At 36.9% G+C, this 25,170-nt stretch overlaps 3 protein-coding genes across 3 annotated transcripts; 2 read left to right on the plus strand and 1 right to left on the minus strand.

The window, feature by feature from the left end:
* The first annotated feature begins 98 nt into the window (after window positions 1-98).
* On the plus strand, window positions 99-1,736 carry LOC123756364 (anaphase-promoting complex subunit 13). The gene is made up of 2 exons (XM_045739453.2): window positions 99-245; window positions 1,498-1,736. Exons 1-2 carry the CDS (start codon window positions 239-241, stop codon window positions 1,734-1,736), a joined length of 246 nt encoding a protein of 81 aa, XP_045595409.1. The 5' UTR covers window positions 99-238.
* A 56-nt stretch (window positions 1,737-1,792) lies between these two features.
* LOC123756363 (AN1-type zinc finger protein 1) lies at window positions 1,793-7,675 on the plus strand. Its single transcript, XM_045739452.2, has 5 exons — window positions 1,793-1,954; window positions 3,836-3,955; window positions 4,612-4,755; window positions 5,808-5,984; window positions 7,464-7,675. Exons 1-5 carry the CDS (start codon window positions 1,793-1,795, stop codon window positions 7,662-7,664), a joined length of 804 nt encoding a protein of 267 aa, XP_045595408.1. The 3' UTR covers window positions 7,665-7,675.
* A 446-nt stretch (window positions 7,676-8,121) lies between these two features.
* Window positions 8,122-21,050, minus strand: LOC123756362 (uncharacterized). The gene is made up of 11 exons (XM_045739451.2): window positions 20,865-21,050; window positions 18,741-18,777; window positions 17,516-17,623; window positions 16,602-16,783; window positions 15,987-16,271; window positions 14,340-14,426; window positions 12,774-12,863; window positions 11,996-12,078; window positions 11,477-11,561; window positions 9,875-10,121; window positions 8,122-8,788 (listed from the first exon to the last, which is right to left on the minus strand). The coding sequence occupies exons 1-11, from the start codon at window positions 21,006-21,008 to the stop codon at window positions 8,406-8,408; spliced, it is 1,731 nt and encodes a 576-aa protein (XP_045595407.1). The 5' UTR covers window positions 21,009-21,050; the 3' UTR covers window positions 8,122-8,405.
* Window positions 21,051-25,170: the final 4,120 nt, after the last annotated feature.

A 25,170-nucleotide genomic window follows, 5' to 3' on the forward strand; every position in this document is an offset into this window, starting at 1 on the left:
CAAAACATTTTAACAATATAGAGGAGTAAGGCCTTTAACCATCAAAGAAAACGTAAATTTTTGGTTAAGAAGCTTAGTGCCTAAAAACAGACTATTGTATTTACATCTTCGGAAACGTAGCTAGAGTATCACAAAGAAGTCTTCCCGGGGTTCAGAGCGCCACCATCTTCTTATTAAATTGCAGGTATAATAGTGTAAAATATTGAAATTGAATAACGAGTGTATCGTCTGCTAGTGTATGTTCGGTAAGTTGTTAGGAAAGTATTGTTTGTAAGGCTTTAAGGGATAAAAATGTGATTTTGAGACCTTTGTTAATGAAATGCAACGTTGAAGATTTGTGTAAGAAATTAATCCACATTTCTTTAGACAATACATTGGCCTTTGGGTAGATAAATTCAGATGGATAATCATTTATACATTTTGACCTGCCCGAAACGCTGCGCGTACTAGTGGCTTTACAAGACTGTAATTACCATATTATGTAACCTCACATTCCCAATGTACCTTCTTGTATATGCATAAATAAATAAATAAATAAATAAATAAATAAATAAATAAATAAATAAATAAATAAATATCTGAGTGTCACCATCTCTAGTGAGTGACCTTCAATTACAATACAGTACTGTACTAGGAAAGTGCATAAATTTATCATATGTTCGGTTACAGGTTAAGTGGTCTATTTATCAACTTGCTTCTAACATAAAATAGACATATTAACCAAAAATGTTTCAACTTAATCCAGTGTAGTTTGTCACCTTTCCAAACTTTTATACACACTAACTTAAAACCTAGCAGTAAATAAGTACACAAGAATTAGGCAACTGTTGTGAGATGCAACCTGTGGAAGGTCGATCATTGACCTAAGGGACCTTGATAAACCAAACAGGCTTCCTATTCCCCGACATTGGGAAACCAAACCAAATACTGTACTAAATTTGCGAGCGGTTCTTTGACAAATTACGAAATTTAATAAAATTAAGAAATGTTTTGGTTTGGCATGCTTTTTTTATGCAGACCTATAGAATGTGTCAAAACATATTCAGGAAGCTTTTGTATACATACTGTTCTGTAAAGGGAACTGGAACCCTTTGCTAATGAACAAACACTTGATAAACCAGAATACTATGTCCACCTCACCAAGCAGTCTGGGTGGAATGATGATGTAAAAGTACTTACAAACCTCAATATAAGCCTAACATGTATATATATACATTGGTTGTCAATTCCTTGACACAGTGAATTATAATGATTTTTTTTTTTTTTTTTTTGCATGTATTTAAATTTGTTCAAACCTTTCACTTTGGGGAAAATGCATCTGCAATAGGTTTTCTTTAGGATGTATTCAATTAAAAGACAAATACCTTTCAACATAAAGTATACAGTATGTGTGCTTACTAGTAAAAAATCCCCCTCTACATTTTAGAATTACAGTACAGTACATTATATTTAAATTTAAATTTGAATATTTTGAATTTTTTTTTACTTTTCAAACAGCTAGGGTGCATATGGACTCCCAAGTGCAATTAGATGGCCGCCTGTTAGGGCTTGTGGATTCTGCATGGCGCATGGATCGCTTACCCAGTGATGAGATAGCAGTGCCGGTGCTAGAACTTCCCGACCCTGAGCCAGATACAACCACACCAAATCAGACGCTGCGACAACAGGAGCACAAGTGGACTGATCTCATGCTCTCCAATCTTACAGATTCTCAGTCACAGAATATCACAAACTAGTTATTTTTTGTCAGTACTGTACAGTCAATAGGTTTTAACAACTTGGTTAAACAAATATGGAGTATCCAAACTTGGGTAAACACTGCCAGGAATCAACATGCAACCAACTTGATTTTCTCCCAATTAAATGCCAGTTTTGCAGCGCCAATTTTTGTAAAGATCATTTTTTGCCCCAACATCACCAATGCCCTGGAGATTACAGCAAAATCAAGCTACAGGTTGGTATTACTGCTCTGTATAATCTTGCATTTAAGATGTCTTAGTTCTAGCACTTATTTTAACTTAAAATTGTTTTCCTTACTTAGAGTAGAAAGAGTATAGTTCTTTTGCACATCAGTTTTATATTAATAAATTCGATCCATGTACCATTTTATGTCCTTCAGTTTCATCAGACCAAAACATTTAGACTGCTCTGTATCATAGAATCTGAGGAGATGTAACAACAGTTTGCTTAGAATGAGTGAAGCAGCTCTCATATACAATTAACTTTGCCAATTTTAAAAATCATGTACAAATTATTCTAATAAAACCTTTATGATAATAAAATATCAGAATAACAAAGTATATTTTCTTCTGGCATAAAAAATCCATCCTTCTTTAGCCCTGATGCCCAACTCGTGACATTAGTTCAGTTTTTATGAGGTGCCGTAATATATTTGGTCAGCACTTGCCTAGGGCTTGTGCTTCCGAGATACCCTGGTTTGGCTATACAGTGGGGCCTCGATTTACGATGGTAATCTGTTCCCAGAGACGTATCGTAAATTGAAATATTGTAAGTCGAAACGATTTTTCCCATAAGAAATAAAGGGAAATGAATTAATCCGTTCCAGATTCCCCCAAAAATTAACTTCAAAGTAAATTTTATACCTAATTCACCCTAATCTTCACTACAAAAGTATGTACAAGTTATTACTTACCTTTACTGATGACTCCTATTGGCGTATGGAAGATGGTGAGGAGGGGGGAGAAGGAGAGGTGTTACTGTTTGGAAGGGGAGTCCCCTTCCATTATAACATCAGGCAGTGATGATTTCTCTGGGGTACACTCTCCTACATTTTGCCTGCATACCACTAGGACCTGGTTGTGATTCACTGCTAGTTTATCTCACTAAAAATTTGTGTAGGGACACTTGTTTTTCCCTTCGTTTTAACATTTGCTTGTAGTGATGCATCACAGTGTCATTGAAAAGGTTAAGGCAATGGCCTACTGCAGCTTGATTTGGGTGAGTCATTTCAGCAAAAGTTTACCGTTCTTCCCATGCTGCACACATTTTCTTAATTTTTGAGGAAGGAATATTCTGTACTGCCTTTATGGTCATCCTCACATGTATTTTCATATGTTGAACCTTACCACTGACTTTCTTAGGACCCATGGCATGATGTATAATAATCAGTTTTATGTTCTAAAAGCAAAAAAATCACCCCAAAAATAGAATGACTTATAAGCGTAATTGTCATTAAGCGGGCGGCTCTAAGACAGGTCGGCCTGCACGACCGGGGATCATGCACTCGATCGACTCGAACGTGTATCAACAAATATCGTTAGTCGACGACACTATCGTATGTCAAGTCGCATTTTCCGCTCAAATTTATATCGTAACTCAAATTATCGTAAGTTGGGACAATCGTAAGTCGAGGTGCCACTGTATTGTACTGTATAATACTTATGCTATGTAAGCATACCGGCTGATTGCTTTCTCCTCATAATTTCCTTTCTTGCCTGGGCAAACCACACCTGCTCTTCCTTACTCCCAAGTTTCTTATAATTTTGGATGCATGATAACCTTGGTGACACATTAGCTCTATAGTATTATGTTTTATTAGTTAAAGGATACCTGTACATTAATTTTAGTTCTCCTTAATGAGCCTATCACAGTCACAATATTGTTGGGCTTTCTTTACCCCTTCCAGAAAACTAGGTCTCTCGTGTCTTAGCATGCCACCTATTAATTATGCATACAGTTTTGCAAAAAAAATGGTACCCAATTATTGAGATAAGCATGTACTGTACTCTATCAAAAGAAGGCACCGAGCCCAGAAAACTAGTTAGTTATAAACTTTTAAGATTGCAAAAACTTTTATTGTACTGTACTTTTGCAGGTGTCGGATAATGTTAACTACAGGTACCCTTGCCAGCATTCTGGCTGCACAAGTGGAGAACTTGCACCAGTAATCTGCTCTGGTTGTTCCAATAATTTTTGTCTTTCGCATAGACATCAGGTACGATTATATAGAGCAACTTGAGGTTCCTTGTTACAAAATGAAGGGCTTACTTATTGTTCTAAGGTGTTAGCTGTCTATTATTAAGTGAATTTTACTTTGTTGCATGACCATCAAAGTCATCTTATTTCATATAGCTTGTCAAAATGATACAGTAGCTCATTTGTCTTGAATAAATTCATGTTATTGTAGAAAAACACAGAGAGTAAAGTAAATTTTAATATATAGCTATGTTTTACCTGCAACAGCTTTCAAATAAAAATGATATTTTTATATGTTCAAGTGATTAAAAAAAATTTTGTGTATGTAGTACAGAATTTTAAAACACAATCTTGGAAAATTTAACTTTTTGTTGAAGTTATTACACTACATGGCTCTACAATCTGCATTATGAAAATGTAACTCCAGTAACTTTCAGATTATTCCAGTATCCGAGTTCTTAAAAGAAAGACCACTTTTGTTATCCTAGAAACTGTTCCACAGGAGTTCCACTGCATTATGAATACCACAATAAAACATTGTGCAGGGATGATGACTTGCATCACAGTCCTTCTGAGTTACACTGCTTCTTTAATACTTAATTAGGTGTTATGAATGGTGAATCTCCCAATTAGACAGGAATGTTGGTCAAGTTTCATAATGGATTAATTTCACAGATCGATCATGGATGTACAGCTTACAAACCTCCAGAAAACGCAATGGCCGAGGCAGATGTTAAAATGAAGAAAATTACAGAGCGTCTGGACTCCACACCTGCTAAGAAAGGACAAGGCAGGAAGTCTGATAAGCTATCAGCCAAGGTAAGGTTGAAATGTGTTGAAGGGAAGAAAAGAAGAGCTGCAGGATTGTAAAGGATAATACCTCCTAGCCTCCTAGGAGTTGCAGTATAACATGCTCATAAAAGAGCTTTTCACAAGCTCAAAATTCATCTGTTTTAAGATAGAAGAGAGTGTATGGCTTGGCAACAACAATATTTTGCTCTCTCGATGTCATGGTTTTGGAGAAATTAGATGAGTCCATGTTCTATTTAGTAGCTTGTGGCCTATATATTAGGCCACCATTTGTAATAGAAATTGCTCCCCTTTCCCTTCCTATTTCTGTATATTCACTAACCTCCCCCTCTGCAAGATAAAAATTGATACCCCATTTAATATTCTAAAGGTTAAATTAAATTATTTAGTACAATATAAGAAAACGCATATCAATATTGTACCAAATTTTTATATAAAAATAAATGTGTTGCATTCATGAAATTGAACCTTGATGAGGAACTTGATACTGTATTTTGCATCCAGGGACATACAAAAATGATACCAGCACTAGAAAATATCATGTTATTCCACACACACACATTGTATAAAGTAATATGAAGCAGCAAACAAAGAAAACATCGAACATGAACATAGGAGCCCACAAATTATGCTAATTTGAAAGGTCTAACTCAAGATATCATAGGGAAAAGAAGCTGGTTGGCTTCTCCACTAAAAAACAAAAATAACCTTAGTGTTATGATTGTACATTTGTTTTTGTGGGGGGGGGGGGATAGTCAGGACTAAGGCAGTGGTGAAACCATTGATTATTTGGTGACAATAACCATTTCAAATTAATATATAATAATGAGGCAGTCTCAGATATTGAACAGGAACCTTAGGAAAAATAGACATGTTATTTGACAAAACCATAATTAAGCTAAGAGTTGTTTTTTCAACTCAAAATTGGAACATTGTCTGTACATAGCCAATTAATTAGCAGTTAAAAAAAATAGCTTTAGAAACCCATTGCAGTAATGTGAACTAATTAGTTTTGGGTAATTTATTTTAAGAAAATATAATTACAAACATTTGTGTTTCAGGTACAGTTAATGAAATTGAAGCAAAAGTCATGTGGTGATCAGGGTTTGCCACAGGAGGAGCGAGTTTACCTTATGGTTCTTTTGCCAAAAAGTTATAGTGCTACAGGACAACCAGTATTCGTTTCCCATCATTGGACAGTTGGCAAAGCCATTGACGCAACAGCTAATATTACGAAGGTATGATTTTAGAGAAAGAATAAGATGTCAAAGCATAGTGTGACTATACACGTTTAAAATTTAACACTGCACATTTTCATCCTCATATTTTTTATATCAGTGAACACTCAGACCCCAGAAATGTCAAAGAGTAAGGTTAGCATAGGGGCGAGCAGAAATATTGTCTGGCATTAATATCTTAAACCTAGCTATAGGCATTATTCCATACCTTTTTCTGATTTTTAATTTACCATCGCTCAGTTTCTCTTTCACAAAGTGTCGTGGCATCAGTCTGGAGAAAAATAATACTGTAGTAGAGTGTAGAAGGTACTAAAAAATATGAAATTACAATTTTCTGCTTTGCAAGAGTGGCTGTACATTGCTCCTTGCAAGTTGTCACATACAACAAAAACACTTGCAGTCTCTCTCATAGTGCCCTCATGGCTCTAACCCTTTGCATGCTGTGGTGGTCTAAATCAGATAGGGGCTCCTTCATATCTCTAGCAGATTTAAGAGTTGAAGTTTGCTGGGTTTCCAGCCATATTAGTGTTACCTTAAATGAGCATGCAGATACAGTACTGTCACTAAATTAACTTGCTCTTGTCCCATTTCCCAAAAAGGGATTCTTTATTTAGATTTCTACCTAGTCATTAATTCCACAATCCATAACCATTTGCAGGGTCATTGGTCTGGCATTACAGATAACAAACTGCATTCTTAATGTAACCTATACCCATTAGCTTTCCTCTATCACCATAATAAGACAATGGAAAAGGACTGATTAGGTTACATATTGACCCAACACACTCAACTCACAGGCACTTAATAGAACTCAATCCCGCTTTTCGTTGTCCCATTAAGTTGTACACCCTGTAGAATATCCTGATTTTCAGGATGATAATGTCTAGCTTTCGTAACGTTCCTTGGGGCCATTTGTACCCCTTATAGAATCCATGGTGAATCAGATACCTTTGACATAAGCCTTTTGTTCTCAGTTGAGGCATTGAATCTGTATTGCTCTTTGATATTGTGCCCACTGGGTATAGTCCCTGGTGGTAACACACCCTGCGAGTGGTTTGGTATGGGATAGTTTTGACCTGGGAGGATTGTCTGGGTACCAGTCCTTATTCTTTACACTTTGACATCCTGATGACATTTATCGCAGTCATCTAAACAATATCGAGCTTGCAGAAGTGTATATTAACTGTTCATCTCTAGTTAGCAACCAGGTACAATTATTGCTGGGTTAATGGATTGGTGGGTGATATTACGAGGAAAGTAGTGGGTAAGGCTTACAATGAGCTTTGGGAAGGGAATGCTCATAGCTTGCTAACAGGAGCCAAAAGTCTTTTCTGCTCCTGTACCTACCTGTGTAACTCTTTATGCAAATTTTATTGTTCTTTATTAAACAAAAAAGTCATGAGGTAAAAAGAAATCAGGTTTTCTTTCCTTAAACAAATCTTATTATGTTGTATGCTAAAGTGTGTACAATATTTTCAGGTGGCAAATCACAATAATATCCTGGGTGCAGATAAACTGATGCTTTTCCATGCAAGTGATGGCTCTAAACTTGGTCCCATGGATCAGACACTGAAATCACTTCTAGATGATCAGCAAATTTATAATGGACAAACTGTTATACTGGAATACTTGCAACAAGACAAAGATTGCTTATGTACTTTCAAGAATTACAAAGTATAAAACTTTTGAAATATATTTCTTGTCCAAGGTATTTTCTGTCTATACTACAAAACTTTTTTTTTTTTAATGAGAAGTGTCCCATGGATTGTGTCAGGATTGTTGACAAATTTCCTTTCACCTAATGTGGCTGTTTGCCTAGGAGTCGGGCAACTCTTGATATCCCGCACATTTGATGCTGCTACATAGCCTTCCCGGCTTGGTGCCTTCTTTTGATAATTACTTACTAGGCAACTATAGTGGGGTCACATCCTGGGGAAGGTCAGTAGTTCAACCTTGGGCTACCCCAGTACACACTGAAAAAACTGAATGTTTAATTATTAATGCATTATATATTTATTGTTTGAAGCTGTTGAAGACATTAAAACCCTTAGATTTTTTTTTTACAATTGCAATATGTATAAATTTTACTATCATGAAAGTATGACATACGTACAGTATTAACCAAGAAGAAAATGTATCCTTTTTTTATACTTTATTTGAAAATTTTATAACAAATTCCATATTACATTTCATTTTGAAAAGGTAAACAAAAAATAGGAAGCCAAAATGCTAATAACTCCCCAGAACTGGTGTAGAATCTTCAGTAAAAAAAAAAATAAAATAAAAGCACCTTATATATCCGTAACAAAAATAACTATACTTTTACAAAAATAAATTTGAATGTCAGCTTATGGTGTAATTAAAGTAGTTTGTACTCCCTTACATTGAGCAAAATATTTTATCCTTAACATTAAGAGGTTGCTATTGTTCAGCTTGTGGAGCCTTGGGCGAATGCCATGGCAACACAATGAGATCTTTCACAGTGGGTCGCTCAAGAGGCTCTTCAGCAATAAGATGCTTGATGAGTGGAATCCGATTAATGGCAGCTTCCTTGCCCCCTTCAAAATTGCCTTCACCATGAGATACTGCCCATACCATCAGAACTCCTAGATTATAAGAGTCTTTCAAAATCTTAATACGCTGTGTATCACATGGCTCTGCAAACTGAAAGGGCCAATTTTCTGTAATGGAACATTTTTTAGCACATTCTGGAGCACGTAGGGCACTGCCAAACTCAGTGACTAGAATGTTTTCTGGATGAAGATGTGCGTATGCTTTTCCTTCCCGATGATAGCAAGCCAAATCTGAAAGATAATGATCTTTTAATTCAATACAAATTTTTTTGTTTATTTATGGGCATTACATACATGCAATCTTCCCACCATGTGCAACTAGGTCTGATGGGTATTAACAGATGGCGAAAAAATAAAACTACTGTACCTACCAAGTGGTCTTCTGATCCCGATGCCTTTCCAGGCAAGAAATTTATGGATTCAATATGGAATAATAAGTGTAATAGTACAGACTGGTGCGCGCAGTGTTCTCCAATCTTGATTACCATACCGCAATGTCTTCTCCAGGAGGGTAGTGCTATTGACCAATTGCTGGGCAGGGCAATGGATATCATTTGTGAACAGACTATTGGGCCTCTGTTTATTCCAGTGCTGGATGGCCTATTTCCTGCATCTCCTGAGCATCAAATATGACCCTGCAGGGATTACTATAAGCCCTGTGTAGCTGGTGTCCAACACCTTCAATCCTGAATAAAATCACAAATCCTCTTGGTATGCAGGATGATAATATTGTACCTCTGGTAGTGGTAGAACTACCACCTCCAAAATCCTATCCGCTATAGAGCAGAACATTAAATTTTTGCATAGTAAAACTTTATGGAAGCACACTCATTTGTCTCCTAGGGGTTTCGGTGTACTTTTCTTTGCTGGGCATCATCCTAATTTTTATTAGACTGGGATCAAGATCAGCGAGGAGCCTGTGCAGTGTGACAAGAAATAGTTGGCTGCCTGTATGCCCTGTTCTTATCACGAGCAACTGTTTATGGCTAGGAGGCTCTGTGCTCTTCCTGGTAGAGTGATTGTTTCTCGAGGTATGCTACATGCACAGAAAACACTTGTAAGATTTATATCTCAAACTTGCTTATGATATACTGTAGTTTGAAAGTTATTTTTACAAAAACATAGGTGTTTCATTCAAGCTCAATTCAACTACCTGGTATGCAATACCCTAGAAAATCCTAATTCTTTCAAATACAACCTTATTTAAATTTTGACAAGTACCAACAATTTAATCCGAGTTTAGAAAACAAGCTTGTGATAAGGGATAACATTCACAAAACGTATGGTAAAAGATGTAAGAAAACTAAATTGGCTTACCTATTGTGACTGCAATGATTAACTCGTTAAGAACTTCCTTAGTTAGCACGAATACTCTATTAAATTCCAGAAAGTTCATACCCTCTTTGCTCTTCTTTCCAATATTCTTTGTACTCAAATTCAGTTTCTTCCCACAGCATCTGTCTTTCACTTTCTCAATCAGTTGCTCCATGTCAACAAGTCTCGTAGAATCCCCCTGTAGCTCAAATTCCACGGTTGCCACCACAGCCTTCATAAGCTCATGACCCTGATTATAAAATATCATTATCACACACTACTTTTTCCCTCATACAGAATTGTCACCTAATTTACAATTTAGCATTCTTTCTGAGCTTAGTTCCCTTTGATGTTCCCAAGCCAGACCCATTACTGTCTACATAGAACACTTTCCCCTTATACTTTCTCTGACCTTGTCTCTTCCCCCCCCCCCCTGTGATTAGAATATTTGTATATTATTTTTTTCAAGGTAATCAAGGGAAGGTAGCATGACCAATGCAAACCATAACCAAGGGACCAGCTCATAATACAATAGAATGACAAATACCTTTAACATCCCCTTGCAAGTGATGAAGGTAGCAGGCAGTAATGACTGGCATTCAAGCATGATTCATGATGCTGGTAAGATCATACAAGATACTCAATAGTGAGGTAGTGATACTGGTGCAAGTCAGCACCTGTATAAATGAAGGGACAGATGGTCTAACCACACTAATGACAATGAGATCTAACTGTAAAGCATGAAATTCCTCATTGACCAGGAAGGAAGGCGCTGTAAAGCATGAGCTCAATTCCCCGTTAACTAGGAGCCAGCCAGTGACCAACAAAAATGACATGGCCTCAAAGGCTCTCCCTCATGATCTCCATAAAGAACACCATCGAAACTGGAGGAAAGCAACAGATTGACTAACCTGTTCTAGCGCGTGTGAACAACCGCACACACATTACATAAACTGGAAAAGGTGCAACGGCATGCTACAAAATAGCTTCCAGAATTGAAAAAACAAGTTACATGGAGAGATTAGAGGCATTAAACATGCCAAAACTAAAAGATAGAAAAAAAAGAGGTGATATGATCAGCACTTACAAAATACTAGCAGAAACAAACCAAATTGACAAAAGAGGAATTCCTGAAACCAGTAAGTTCACGAACCAAGAAGACACAGATTCAAGCTATGGAAACAAAGGTGCCAAAAAAAAATATTGGAACATTTTCCTTTGCAAACAGGGTGGGAACAAGTGAGGTGGTGGAGGCCAAAACCATCAATAGTTTGAAAGTTATACATCAAAAGAGTACTGGGAATACTGGACACCACGAGCGTTGCTCTCATCCTGTAACAACACTTTGGTAATTACACTCGGTGCCTCCACCCAAAGTCGCACAGAGCCTGGAATACAAATAGTGACCTGGTTGGACTCATGGTTATGGTTCAGGGAAGCTCCAGAGGGACTTTTGGAACCTACAGCCTTTACATTTTTCCCACTTGCCCTTTGCTTACTGTTTTTCACTAACTTTGCTTATACTGTAATATTTAGCCAAAATACTGTACAAAGAAAAGTTGCCTATATTAAAAGCATTCTCTACATAAAACATTAAATGCTCACCATCTCCAGTAAACGGGCATCTCTCTGCTCCGATGATACTGGTTTGCGTGGAACAAGTGAAGTTGCTTCCTCTTCATTTTCCTCACTTTAAATTTTAAATAAAGAGGGTATAAATATATATGGCTAATTAAATTTAGAAAAGAATCAAAACAATTTTTAAGAGAAAATACATACTGGAGCAACCGAGTTGCATCAAGATATAGTACTACCATCCCTTATATTAAAATATCATCAATGTTAAACACCAAATGTTTGTAATGTTGCAATACAATTCATACATAATTATGTATATTTAGCTATACATAAGCTAAATATAACAATTATGAACTGCACTGTTCAGTACTAAGTCAATCTTAATCAGCATTCTGGAGAAAATTATCTTGCAAGATTCAAGACTTATAGTTAACCTAATTTATCACATTCTGCACATACCGTACGTGGAAATTTTACAAGAAAGTCATAAGTAGTTAAAAATGAGAGAATGTTAGGTTCATCCATGCAAGGGTCACTAGTACTTACCCAGACTTAAACAGCTCAGAAATATTGGCACCTGCAGCACTTGGCTGTGTATTACGGCTGCCTTTCCTTTTTGACTCTTTCTTCTGCAAAATGAAAATGAAAATACTAGGGGTAAAACCCTGATTTATAACTTGACAGGAACAATATAATTCAAAATATCACAGTACCCTCTTTACTACAGAAATAATGATCCAAGATGAAGCAGAATAAATGTTGCTATAATTGTTGTATGCTGCAGATGCAGCATAATGTGACCCCATAACAGTTGCCTAATAAGTAATTATCAAAAGAAGGCACCAAGCTGGGAAGGCTATGTAGCACCATCAAATGTGCAGGATATCTAGAGTTTCCCAACTCCTAGGTGAACAGCCACATTAGGTGAAAGGAAATTTTGACAACAAGGAGAGGAACCATGTAGCATAGAGTAATACTAAGGAAGTTTGGTATATAAGATGCAAAAAAAAAAAGATTCACAAGAGTATTTTTGTACAAGTAAATCTAAGAGTCAAAGCATGTGTCACCCATAGGGTCTTGTGGGCGACATCATGATGTTGGCTCATTAGAAACACGGCAGAAACACTTAATGTTAAACTTGCTGCTGCCAAAGCAGTAAAACATCAGTTTAGTTTAATGTTTACCAATAATTATTTTTTTCCTCAGCTATGGCAGAGTCCTGAGCATAGAGTATACAGTGCTTTCAAAAGTATTATAATTATGACCTTTGAGGTTAGGAATAAACAATGGCTAATTATTGCAGAACTAATAATAAAACAAATACCTTATTAAGTGACTTGGCATAATCAGGCAAAGGCTTTACAAAACCTTTTCCTACGGCAGCTTCATTAACATCAACGTCTCCAACTGTAATCTGAAAATAAATTATTGAGGAGATAAATGTCATAATTCAACTACAGTATTACATTTTACCACGTACAGGCAGCATAGAGCAGTCATGAAGCATTCCTCGTGCAATCAATAGATGGCCGAAGTCGAAATATGTTTCAATAACTGAATGTAAGAGTTATTGACAAAATATTAATGTAAATTTGAAATACTGTACTGTATTGGAAAATATATTTATAATATAAATGTTCCTGTGTAATAATCATTACATAGTATCTATACATATACAGATGCACTTTTGGATAATACTGTAGTAGGTTACAGCAAATTTAACTTTTGATCATTACTTTTGTGAACAAAGTTCAATGTCATACTCAAACGTCAACTTTGCCACTATAAATATTCATTCAAAAGAACAAGGTGAATTTAGTTCACTATTCTTCTTATAACTATTGCTTCATGAGAACAAATACTAGATACTGAAACAAATACTGCCACAGAGGAGACAATCACTGTCCAGAAATAAGTAAGGCAGAATCGACTGACTTGTACCCAGAATTAGCCAGATTAGTCAGTCACATCTAAATGGGTGGTTACCTTATGGATCAATTGAACCTCCAGATGGGTATGGGGCTAATTTAACTGACAGTCAGTCCCCCGTGCCAAACCATTGCAAGGCACTTGGACTGTACAAGAGACAGTTGAACCCTTGGAGTTTCAACAAGGCCAAACTTGCATTATATTGCAAGTGGTTATTATGTTTAGAGTATGCTATTGGCAGTCAAAAGTGATGTTATACTGGGACTAATATTTGAGTTTATGAAAATTTTGTGAATATTTTATCTTGGCTAGATTGATATTTTCCAATAAATTCCAAGCACTAAAATGGTCCTACAGGAATGTCATAGTCCTTGTGGCCTTTGTGTTTTCTGTTTTACTGGTTGTAATCCTTAGTAATGCACAATCCATCCTTTCACTTTGTGTACTCAATTTGGGTGCCTTAGACAGCAGAATCCAAATTTAGTGGCTTTTGTGGGATTTAAGCATCTCAATTTATATATAGTTAAACTAATGTGCATCAACCTGAACAATTAAGGCATATCAATAGTTAAACAGATGCACTTTAAACTAGGCACTTATCAATGGGCAAGAATGGGTTACAGTGGATCATTATACTTCTCTGGCAGCATATGTTCTTATATACAGTATATATTATATATATATAAAATGGTTATATTATAGTTAAATACTTATTGTCAACTTGAAATTTTATACAATATTTCAAAACAGTACAATAATTATTTGCTATATGGCTACTAATTATTAAAAGTTTATACTACTTTTAAAATGTGTAAAGCTAAAAGAAAAAAAAATTGAAACCTTTTCTAATTCAATTAACTTTAAAAATCTGTGTAGAGGTCTGGTACCAATCATTCCAGATTGAGGCTCCATTTACATATTTTGTTTAGCAGTTGGACATCTGGGCTTCGAGCACACTAACCTTAACGTAAGTCCTAAATTTAGAGCTTGCATAACACTCTGCATCCAAAACCTGGTTAGAGATGATGGATTCCAGCCACGTGCGACCCTGAAGAACAAAAATTACTAGGCAAGTGAAAGTTTAGGAGCAACTTTTTTCTCTTTCTCTCTTGCCTTACATTTAATTTTGTATACAAATATCGTGGACATGCTCATCATAATGGAGACAAATTTGGGCTTCAGGTAACAAACTTGTCTCTGATCTGGTCCCTTGACTGATCCCTGGGTCAGCCTCTCTGGTTCAACCATGATACTTGCTAGATATACCAGGCTCTGTCGACTTGTCATTGTGGGAGAAAAAGTATTTTATACAAATTATATTCACAATAACCTGGAGAAGGAAGAATCCTCCATCGAGTGATCACCAACTATAAGTAAAACAAGCTCATCAAGAAACTAAAAAATAACTTTGCAAGCAATCCTTTGAATTGCAAGAAATTTCAATTATTGCTCTGCTATTTAATACGACAAGCTGCTAACTCCCCCCAACCGTCAGATGACAACACCTTGTAAGACAACAGATTATGACGAGTCAGGACAAAAAGGAAAGGAGGGAGAGCTACCAAAAGAAAAAAAAAAGCTTATGTTATTCCAGAGCCTTATTTCTGACTTGAGGCTTCTTGAATGCTAGAAGCAAATTCACAATGGACAAGCTAGCACCAAGAGTAGGAGGATAAGGATGCCCAAGTACATACATTTGGGGGGGGGGGGGAAGTCCCAAGCGTCACACTGCCACCTCTTCACCTCTTCAGGCAAAGCAGATGAGCTCTGGGCTGAACACTAAAGGCAGATAAATTGCCAGGACATCCCACTAAACATAAATGTCTTAGAAAAATGCAAAACCAATGATGAAAGGAGTAAATATTTGCAGAAGAAAGCAAACGAGAAGTTCTAAAGGCAAGTATATACTTTTAAGTATATGGCTAAGTTCTTTGCAGAAATAAACAAAGCATTGCAAACAGATTGGAGCCCAATTTTCAGCAGTTTGCAGATTGGAGGGAATACAGAAACCTGCAGTTATTCTAACGCCTGTAGTCACTTGCCAATGAAAAGTTGGTAACTTTAGTCAGACGCTGAAAATCTTTCACCAGCCACCTACCTGGAGCATTCCTGGAAAGGGTACTGAGAGTTCTACTCCTCCCCAAGCCCGGCCAGAGGTCAGGCTCTCCCCTCCCACCTTCTCTAAGTCCACTAAGAAAGCAACCCCTCTATAAAAATACACAAGCCATCATTGTCTTCATAAATGTATTATTTAACATTTTGAAGTTCTGTAATCTTTTGTAAATGCATAATATATATTTTTTGCAGAAATATTACTGTAAAATTTTTTTTTGGAACAAAACCCATTATTTGTATATTTCAATATACATATAAGATTCATTTGGATATGGTTCACTTTACATAGTTTTTGTAAGTATACAACCCATGTGCAAATAGAGGGCTACCTGTACTGTATATTTAAATGGAACAATAATTAAGAATTCAATCAATGAAGTAACAGTCATATACAGTACTCTAATCCCTAATTTTGATCCTATAATATCGAGCATCCTAACACCAAAATCTTAATACAATGACATTAACAAATTTAAACCAAGTACGGTATTACCTGAATCTCTGTGTTCATAAATTCCTTAGGCAAATAAACACCTTTCAGGTAATATTGTTTGACCTTTGGTGATACGTTTCCCATATCTTTTGTCACCAAGGCCAGGTCATCAGATGGCACACAACTCAAATTACCATAATCTATCCAAACAATGTGCCAATAACTAGCAGCATCACTGATACAAGCCTCACTGTCAAGCTTCTGTCGGTAAGGACAAGATTCCGTAATGCAAGATCCTTTGACATTTACACGAACCCAGCCTTTGTCAGTCTTGTAAGTGCACACCTGAAAAACGACAACCATTTAAGATATTTCTTAACAGGAGCAACTAATGCAGCTTTATGTATAGTATTCAAAGAATGTGCAGCACTGGATATTTAATGTAATTTCTTTTAAAGAGTTCTTATATGAAACGATAAGCTAATTTTTAGCTGGTCGGATATGATTTTTTTCTTAATTTTTTTTTTATCAGATAAAAGATATCAGAGCTAGCACACTGTGTGGTAAGAAACTAGGGGTTATGCCAATAAGTGGGTTGGCCCACTATCAAATTAATAATGTGCACACACATACATACAATATTAGCACCACAAATAAGTTAGAATTTAAACATACCATTCCAGTAATGACTTGTTCTACTTTATTGAAGCTTGTTTCTACTGCATCGTTGAGAAGATGTGCAATGCGTTCGGCCTGTTTCTTTTCCTCCAAAGTGTGCCCATAAAACTGATTTGCAGATACAACACAAGTTGGCCAAATTTGTATCTTTTCTGGTTTGGATTGTAATCCTCTTCGACCTGAAAGTTAAAAATAAATTTGGTGACGTCTCGAATTCTTGAATGTTGATACAGTAACCATAATCACTATATTCACTCAAATCACTTCACTGGATAATATGTTAAATAATAAACAAACCTGGTATAATCATTGAGAACAACTTGTAACTATCCTACTTGACACACTTTATTAACTAAACAAGACAGTTCAAACCTTTAATAATCCCTGCCTTACAAATGGCATATTTGATGCAATTAAGAAAAAGTGAAAAACATTAAGAAATTTACCAAAGCCCCACAAGAAATAATTTTATTTCTCGGAAAAAAATATACAACAGATATTGGAGTTACCTTGATTGCTTGATTTTCTATAGGAGATGAGAGGGATTCAATTAGCGAAAGGGCTATGGAGGTAGATTATAACCCTGGCTTTTCCATGTTAAAAATAATAAAGGCACCATTTGGTTATTGTGACTGAATTCATTTGTACTTTAAAAAGAAGAAATCTTTGCTAAACCTGTAAAATTATGCACACACAACGATAGTTTCAATGTACGTGTAAATATTCTCTCTTTTTCTCCTCGCACATTGACCTGAAGATACTGATAATTCCACCCACTATTACACCTGACAATTCCACCACACTATTATACCTGGTATATATACAATGCTGTCAATGTCTACTAGTACTGTATATATTTTGTCTATAAATCCTTTCAAGTGCTAATCCCATACGGCAACAGCAAGTCTTACTTCTATATCGTCCACTGGACCTGGGCTGAGTAAACCCACATTTAATGCACTTTGTTTCATTATAATCATTGCAGTTCCTGCAACTTGGATCAGGACAACGCCATTGATCTGAAATTTAAAATTGGATACAATGATTATCAGAAATAAATATCATAAGCAAAATATTTTAGCAGTACAATTGGCCAAATTTTTTGAATGAAATAATTCATCAAGACTAAAAAGCCTAATCTTATCAATTAGGCTTTTCCTCACAGCACAAATACATCTGCTATATATTCCTTTGCCATGTCTACTAACTTCACAATTAAACAAAAAAGTGGGAGGGATCACTTCAGTTTTTCTGTACCCAAAACAAACCAGAAATACCACAAGTTAAATAATTGTCAAGTAGCCTATTGATAATACTGTACTGCAAACCCCCATTGAGAGAGCTCACCACAATTTCCCATAAAAACACAAATTCTTGACACTTTCAATTAAATTGGAAAACTGCTAGGAACTCGAGTCTCAAAGTGCATCACCAGCTGCTAGTCTCCACTCATTATGGGTGATGTGTACCAATTCTTCTTTCAGCAATGCATGTTATTGCTATCATTTTTCCATGTACTACATCTAGTATCTTTTAAATATTCCCAGATGTTGTTAAATATTACCGAGCTAAAATTATAAGACAGCTGGCATGTCAGAGGCAAGATATTATTCAGAACTGGTGAATACACAAGTGCTATATTAACTCCAGTTGCTCTAACTACACCACCTTGTAAGAAAAAAAAATTATGATAAACAGCTAATGTCTCATTATGATGTACATTACTGTACTGTACATGGCAGTATAAAATACAATTCTATGTAGTAGATCAGCAGTAACAGTCAAACAAAACATTTCAGGTGGCTAGAAATTAAAAAGATTAGAAAAGCATCCATGCAAATTATAAACTTCTGGTAGCTACAAGAATTAAATTAAATATTTTCCAGCTAAAACTACAGTAAAGTATTATGCTGTTTTTCATAATTAAAGTCAAACTTTGAATGGAATAACATGCTGCATCCAGAAACTTAAAACTGTTCCTGTTTTGATAAGTACTGTACAGTACAGCACAACTAATTTTTGCCCACATAGGCAAATACTGCACAGTAATGTATCATGGCATGGAACTTCAAACATGCATAAAGGGATAATGTGCAACATTCAAGTAATGACAAAATTTATGGGTTGTATAATTACTCTTGCTTATGCTGCCAGTAGTACCACTGCTCTCGACCTGAAAAAAAAAAAAAAGTATGCCGATATAAACCAAAGATATGCAGTAATCTAATTTTGTGCATGAAATAATTTAATGAATGTTATAGCTTTTAAGATTTATGTTTACCAATGTAGCCAGACATGTCTTAAAACATTACCAGAAAACCTATGCAGTGTTTAGTAAATATCCAAAATGGGGCTTTTTACCTGTAATTACCTTAGTTACCATCTACAGTAGTGGCTTTTATCAGGACGCCAACCCAGTGGCTTGTGTAAGGTTCCACTTATTATTCCCAAGAATTTAACCTACTTTATACATTAAAAAAAATTAAATGTTTACTATTATGGCTACATTTTCATACACAAAATTCAACATGCATACTGTATGGTGCAAATATACACATTTAAATAGGTTTACAGAGAATTTACATGCACTTCATCAACCTGTCATTCATTTTAAAAGTGCTGGATCACGATTGGAATGATAGTGTCAAAAGCTAAACTTCAGTGCGAGGCATTTTTATATCTACTGTTTAATAATTTAAAGAAGGGTTTTCCATGTCATCTATGGTAGACTAAGCTCAGACAGTTGAATGGTGCGAATATTTGCATTATGGACATCACAAGACCATTTTGTAAAATGGAAACATAATGGAAACAAAATTGTCACATTCTTATTATGCTGACAAACAACTTAATCCAATTACATAACAAAAAACTTTATGCATCACATTTAATTCAAAATGGGGTCAGATAGATAAATTCAATCTCCTTGAATAAAATTTAGGAAATTGGATTTTGCTTATAAATCCTATTAATTATCTAAAAATAATAAAACTTGTTATACATAAAATCATTAATTAGAATTCAAGAGCATGTGACACGATTGCATCCAAAAATATTAAAATTATGTTCCAGACCAATTTTGGTATTACTATTTTTCTTCGTTTGTTGACCATTCCTATTTTGTGCTTTCTTAGAATCAAACAGGAAAAAATTGAGGTGCAGCTTTCATCCAAATTTTAGGAACTGATATCAGTATCGATTCAAATTTTGAAATTCTGTATACTGATTTTTTTTAAATTGTCTTCAACATTTTTAACACTTGCAAATAAACTATTTTCATTCAAGTATTTATAGAAATGCATATTGTGACAACCCAGAGTGAAGTGAATTCCTCACTCCAGGGGTCTAAAGCTGGAAATATTAAGAGTTAATAATTTATTAACTTCCCTTGATATGGCTCCACAGTTTCCTCCTCCCAGAAGCAATATGCTTGCCATTCTCCACAGTGTATAACAGATCAGTGGTAACAGGAGACCTACCAAATGGTACAAGGGAGACAGGAGACACTGGACTATAGGCCAGTATACCTAATTTGTATACCATGCAAGGTGATGGAGAAGATTTTGAGAACAACTAGTAGAACATCTAGAAACTTTGTAACGTCACTAGCATGGGTTCAGGGATGGCAAATCTTGCCTCACAGGTTTAATAGAATTTTATGACCATGTGACAAATCAAACAAGGGTAGGCAGACTGCATATTTTTGGTGAAATGCCAGAAAGCTTTGACACAGTATCCCTTAAGAGACTAGTGCACAAGTTGGAGAAGCAGGCAGCAGTAACAGAAGGTGCTCCAGTGGATAAAGGAGCACCTAAGCAACACACGACAGTTACCAAGGGAGCAAGATCTCAGTAGTGAGCTGTCACTAGTTGTCTCTCCCAAGGTTCAGTCATTGGACCTATCCTGTTTCTCGTTAGCTTCCAAGGTATTACTCATTTTTCTCAATGCTTGACGCAAAACTTATGAGGATTAAGACAACCACAGCAAGTGGTTACAAGAGGACCTGAACAAAGAATGGTCCAAGAAATGACTACAAGAGTTTAACTAAAGTATGTAATCAAGGTTGGTGGAGGGAGCAGGAGGCCAGACAAGGTATAATATAAGAGATGATATCCTCAATGAAACAACAGTAAGAAGGATCTAGGGGTTGACCTACGACACAATAAGCCAAATATAATAGCGTCTCCTAACAACCATCGCCATCATAGTGCACTACGCTGAACAAATTACAACTTTCCCAATTAAGTACCAAAAGGATACCTTGAAAGATGCCTCATAATTGGCCTCGGCAATTTCTCCACCATCTGGAGGAGGTTGGACATCTTCTACAGCCTGTGTGGGAGCCGGTGCGGCGTCCTGAAGAGCGAGGGGCTGGTGGCACGTCTCCTCCTGTGCGTCCGCCATGGCTGCCTCCAGACTACTCAAGCGTCCTCACCTAAGACGCCGGCCACATCTTGTGTGGTGGACATTAAGGCCCATTAACCTCTGGAGGATTATTAAGGCCACCGCAATAGTTTATTGACCAAACATGACAGCAGGTATATTTTAGACTGTGTCATTTATTGTCAGTAAATTCATGCATATACGCTGGGGTTACTCTTCTCGGTGTATATATATTCCCACAAGTGCTTACTGACCAACCAGTAATTGGTTACATTTAGCTTTGAACATAGTCCAGTACTAAAGTAAACTCGGTTTATATACACCAAGGGAGAGTTTTAGTTTAGTTCATTTATTATTGCATATCATACTCATCAATATTTACTTTTGAAATTATGTATTAAGTTCGCGTCTAAGAACGTATTGTTACTTAACGTTCACTAGGAGGTACCCGGCGGTATCCGGGGCAGTCATTTCCACCCCCATACCTCCCCCCTTCTACCCCCCCAATTACCCTATTCTTATCCCAGCTATTACCTCTCTTTTCATCCTCTCTTTCCCGCCCCTCCCACTCTTCCTCGCCCTTCCCACTTTTACCTTCTCCCTCTCACTCTTTCCCACACTTCCCCTCTTTTCATCCTCTCTTTCTCACCCCTCCCCATGTTCTTCCCTTTTCATTCTCCCCGTCACCCCAATCTTCCTATCCTCCCCACTCTCCTCTCCTTTGCTCCTTACTTCCCTTCTTTTCCCCGTCTGGCCTCCAACCTCGAACCGACATTTCTATTTATCTATATGTAGAGGGGAACCCGGTAGTGCCCTTCTGTCTCCTCTCTAAACCATTTTTCACTTTGCTTTCCCCCTCTTCTTCCCCTTGTTCACCCCTCTTCCCTCTTCTTCCCACATTTCACACCTTCCCCCATCCTACTGCCTTATTTCACCACCAGCGGTTACCTTGCGATGATTTACCTTGCCAGGTTATTGGAAGCGTCTGCTTGCAGCCTGACGTATGAAGTACAGCCTGGTTGATCAGGTATCCAGATCAACCTGATCAGGATACCCCCTGATCCCGTAATCAATCCCTCTCCCGTCATCTTTCCCATTCCCTCCTTTTCCTCTCTCATCTTACATTTTCACTGTACATATTGTCTCCATCACCCTAACCATATACAATATTCACTATCTTCATCTCTACTTACTATTTTTCATCACTGTAACCTCAATGAACATTTAATTAGGTTCAAGTAAAAACGAGGTAAACTCTACGGAAAATACATCCGCAATTTCACTTTCGATTTAACGAAAATCCTATGTGGTAGTTGCGTTTAATAGACTGATATTTCATAAAATATTTACCTTGGGCAGACCTCGTCTCGCCTGTGCTCATCCCGTACCCCAGACCATTTCCACTGCAAAGCTGAGTGAGGCTAGTCCCAAGTTTCTAGCCTTCAACTTTGGACGTGGCAAGCCCCCGAACATCTGGCCCCCAACTTTGGACACAGACAGATAGACATTCTCTCATAATATATATATTTGATTTCACTACTATTCTTAAGTTAAAAAAGGACTTTCGAACATTCCTATTGCTCCTCAGTTTCTCAAGCTTCCATCCATGCCCCTCTTGTTCTAGTGGTATTGTGAGCATTTCCTCTTTTTCCACCCCTGTCAATCCCCTTAGTGTCTTTTATTGTGTGTGTGGTGTGTGTGTGTGATAGCAACAAATTGGTCAATTTAGTTAACAAGTGATCCGATGCACAGCGACAATTAATCAAAACTCTAACAGAAAGTCATACCAGTAATGGCTCAGCGGATCGTAAAAGAAGGAAAAAATATTAAAAATGAATGATGAAAATGATAAATATTGAGATTTACACACACACACACACACACACACACACACACACACACACACACACACACACACACACACACACACACACACACACACACACACACACACATACACACACACACACACACACACACACACACACACACATCAAAGTTACACACACACTCTGGACCAAAGAGCCAGAGCTCAACCCCCGCAAGCACAACTAAGTGCTTGTGGAGTCCACCACAGAGTCCACCATAGCCTTCCCTTCCCCGGGCCCGAGGCCCATCCCATGGCACCTTCCCTCCACCAGCCGGAAGTTTGAGTGAGTAAGAGAGACAGAGAGACAGAGACAGAGAGAAAGCGAGTGAGAGAGAGAGAGAGAGACAGACAGGCAGAGAGAGAGACAGAGACAGAGACAGAGAGAGAGACAGACAGAGAGAGAGGGCACTTCAAATTGCTTCTAAAATTGCATGTCTTTCACGAAACCAAATTAGCCTGATGCAAAAAAGGGCAGTACGTTGCAAGCTTACTGAGTGGCTCAGACAGCTCGCTGGGAGAGGGAGGCAGGGAGGGAGGTGAAGAGGCTAAACAAATAAAGAAACGAAGGAGAGTGGGAAATAAAAAATAGAGTAAAAAGGCTAGAGATAAGTAAATGGGGGAAGGGAGTGTAGGGGGATAAAAATAGGAGAGATGAAGGGTAGAAAGAATAGTGGAGATAAAAGTAGGGAAATAGGGAAGTACGAAGGTAAGGAAGAACAATTTAAAAAAAAAGGACAGAGGCACTTTTATCGATCTGTAATTTATACATCAGACTGCGAGCAGCGGTGTCTAACAGCCTGGTTGATCATTTCACCAACGAAGAAACCTTATTTGGAGATCGGGCCGCGGGGAGATTGATCCTCCGAACCATCATAATAATGGTATAGTAATGTAAGTACATACATTGGCATTTATATGCAGATAAATGTATTGAAAATTAACCATGCAGATTGCAGACATTACAAATGTTACACTTGAACTCAACTTCTGTTTGCTTTAAAAAAAATAATTCTTTTAAATCTTTCTTTTACATTTTAATGTTTACATGAGGATTAATTACTACTGAAGCACAGCGAAGTACTCTCTAGAGAGCACATTTGTCTGGCATTTAAAGTATAATAATAATAATAATAATAATAATAATAATAATAATAATAATAATAATAATAATAATAATAATATTATTATTATTATTATTAATTCGATTGTAAGCTGAGGACGTAGACCACTGTGGTGCTGAGTGATGCAATAATATTATAGTCTAGCACCACGTTTCCCGTTTTCAAAATATCAGAAAAAAATGATATAAGTCTTAAAACTTTATAATGAAGCTCATAACTTTGATGATATCAGAGCAAGGCTTATCCAAGTGTCCGTAGACTAACGTCTGACATTCTCTGTGATGCAGTATACAACAGTTTCTTACCGCCCAGCTATCTGTTTACTGCTAAGTGAACAGAGCCATCTGGTGTAAGGAAATATGCCCTAGTTTTAAGTATTGAATTTTACATGTACCATTTTTTTTAGTATATTGTTAATTGGCAATTGCAATTCAGATGTAATCCTCTTTAGAGCTGTGTATGAGAGAGTGAGTGTGTGGAGGCGGCGCGTCCTCATAAACAATGGCCAAATGCTCGTTCATCCAACCCGCTAAACCCTCTTTTTAAGAATGGAACATTTTTCACGTACAACTCACAACTGATGACGTTCGAACTTTTTTCGAACATTGCTTTGCTCTCTTTTTACGTTCGAATCACACCTTTATTTATATTTCACCCACTTTCTAGAAATACATATAGTTGCCGACATGTAATTGCCTAACTAAAATTGGCGAATTCGTCTTTGCGAGGCGTCCGCCGCTTGAACAAGCCTAGACTGCGGACAAACTGGTTTGCGTGAGCTGTTATCAAGCCACTGTTGTTTACATTAGGGAGTGTTAAGATGACTGAATGTGTGGCATGAGGGCTGTATAAAGCTACATGTAACAGACCACCATAGCCAGTAGACGTCGAGAGACCAGAGAGGAAGGCTCTCTCTCGAATTCCTCCTCTTGTGGAGAACGTAGAGCTTGGAGAGTAATTGTGCTACTGTATAAGGAGTAAGTGATTCTATTCTGCATTTTGGTTTTCTTCGATGTGAACCATTTATTCATTTACCGTCTTGGTAAATGTTGATTCGCCTTAGTTAATAATTAGGTTAATTCGCCAAGGTATATGTTGTAAATTCTTAACCATTAAATAACAGAATTTGATAACAGTATTATTAATGTGGTGTAATGAAGGTCAGGATTGCCTGTTATGGAAAGAATCATTG

This window comes from Procambarus clarkii, chromosome 25 (genome assembly GCF_040958095.1).
Source record: "Procambarus clarkii isolate CNS0578487 chromosome 25, FALCON_Pclarkii_2.0, whole genome shotgun sequence".
NCBI lineage: Eukaryota > Metazoa > Arthropoda > Malacostraca > Decapoda > Cambaridae > Procambarus > Procambarus clarkii.

Excerpts from the sequence above, each read along its gene's own strand:
- LOC123756362 (XM_045739451.2), bottom strand. The coding sequence starts at position 21,008 with ATGGCGGACGCACAGGAGGAGACGTGCCACCAGCCCCTCGCTCTTCAG. Across the intron at positions 11,562-11,995 it reads TCTGAGCTGTTTAAGTCTGG|TGAGGAAAATGAAGAGGAAG; the intron begins GTAAGTACTAGT and ends TAAAATTTAAAG. Across the intron at positions 8,789-9,874 it reads AATCATTGCAGTCACAATAG|ATTTGGCTTGCTATCATCGG; the intron begins GTAAGCCAATTT and ends ATTATCTTTCAG.
- LOC123756363 (XM_045739452.2), top strand. The coding sequence starts at position 1,793 with ATGGAGTATCCAAACTTGGGTAAACACTGCCAGGAATCAACATGCAAC. Across the intron at positions 1,955-3,835 it reads ACAGCAAAATCAAGCTACAG|GTGTCGGATAATGTTAACTA; the intron begins GTTGGTATTACT and ends GTACTTTTGCAG. Across the intron at positions 3,956-4,611 it reads GTCTTTCGCATAGACATCAG|ATCGATCATGGATGTACAGC; the intron begins GTACGATTATAT and ends TTAATTTCACAG.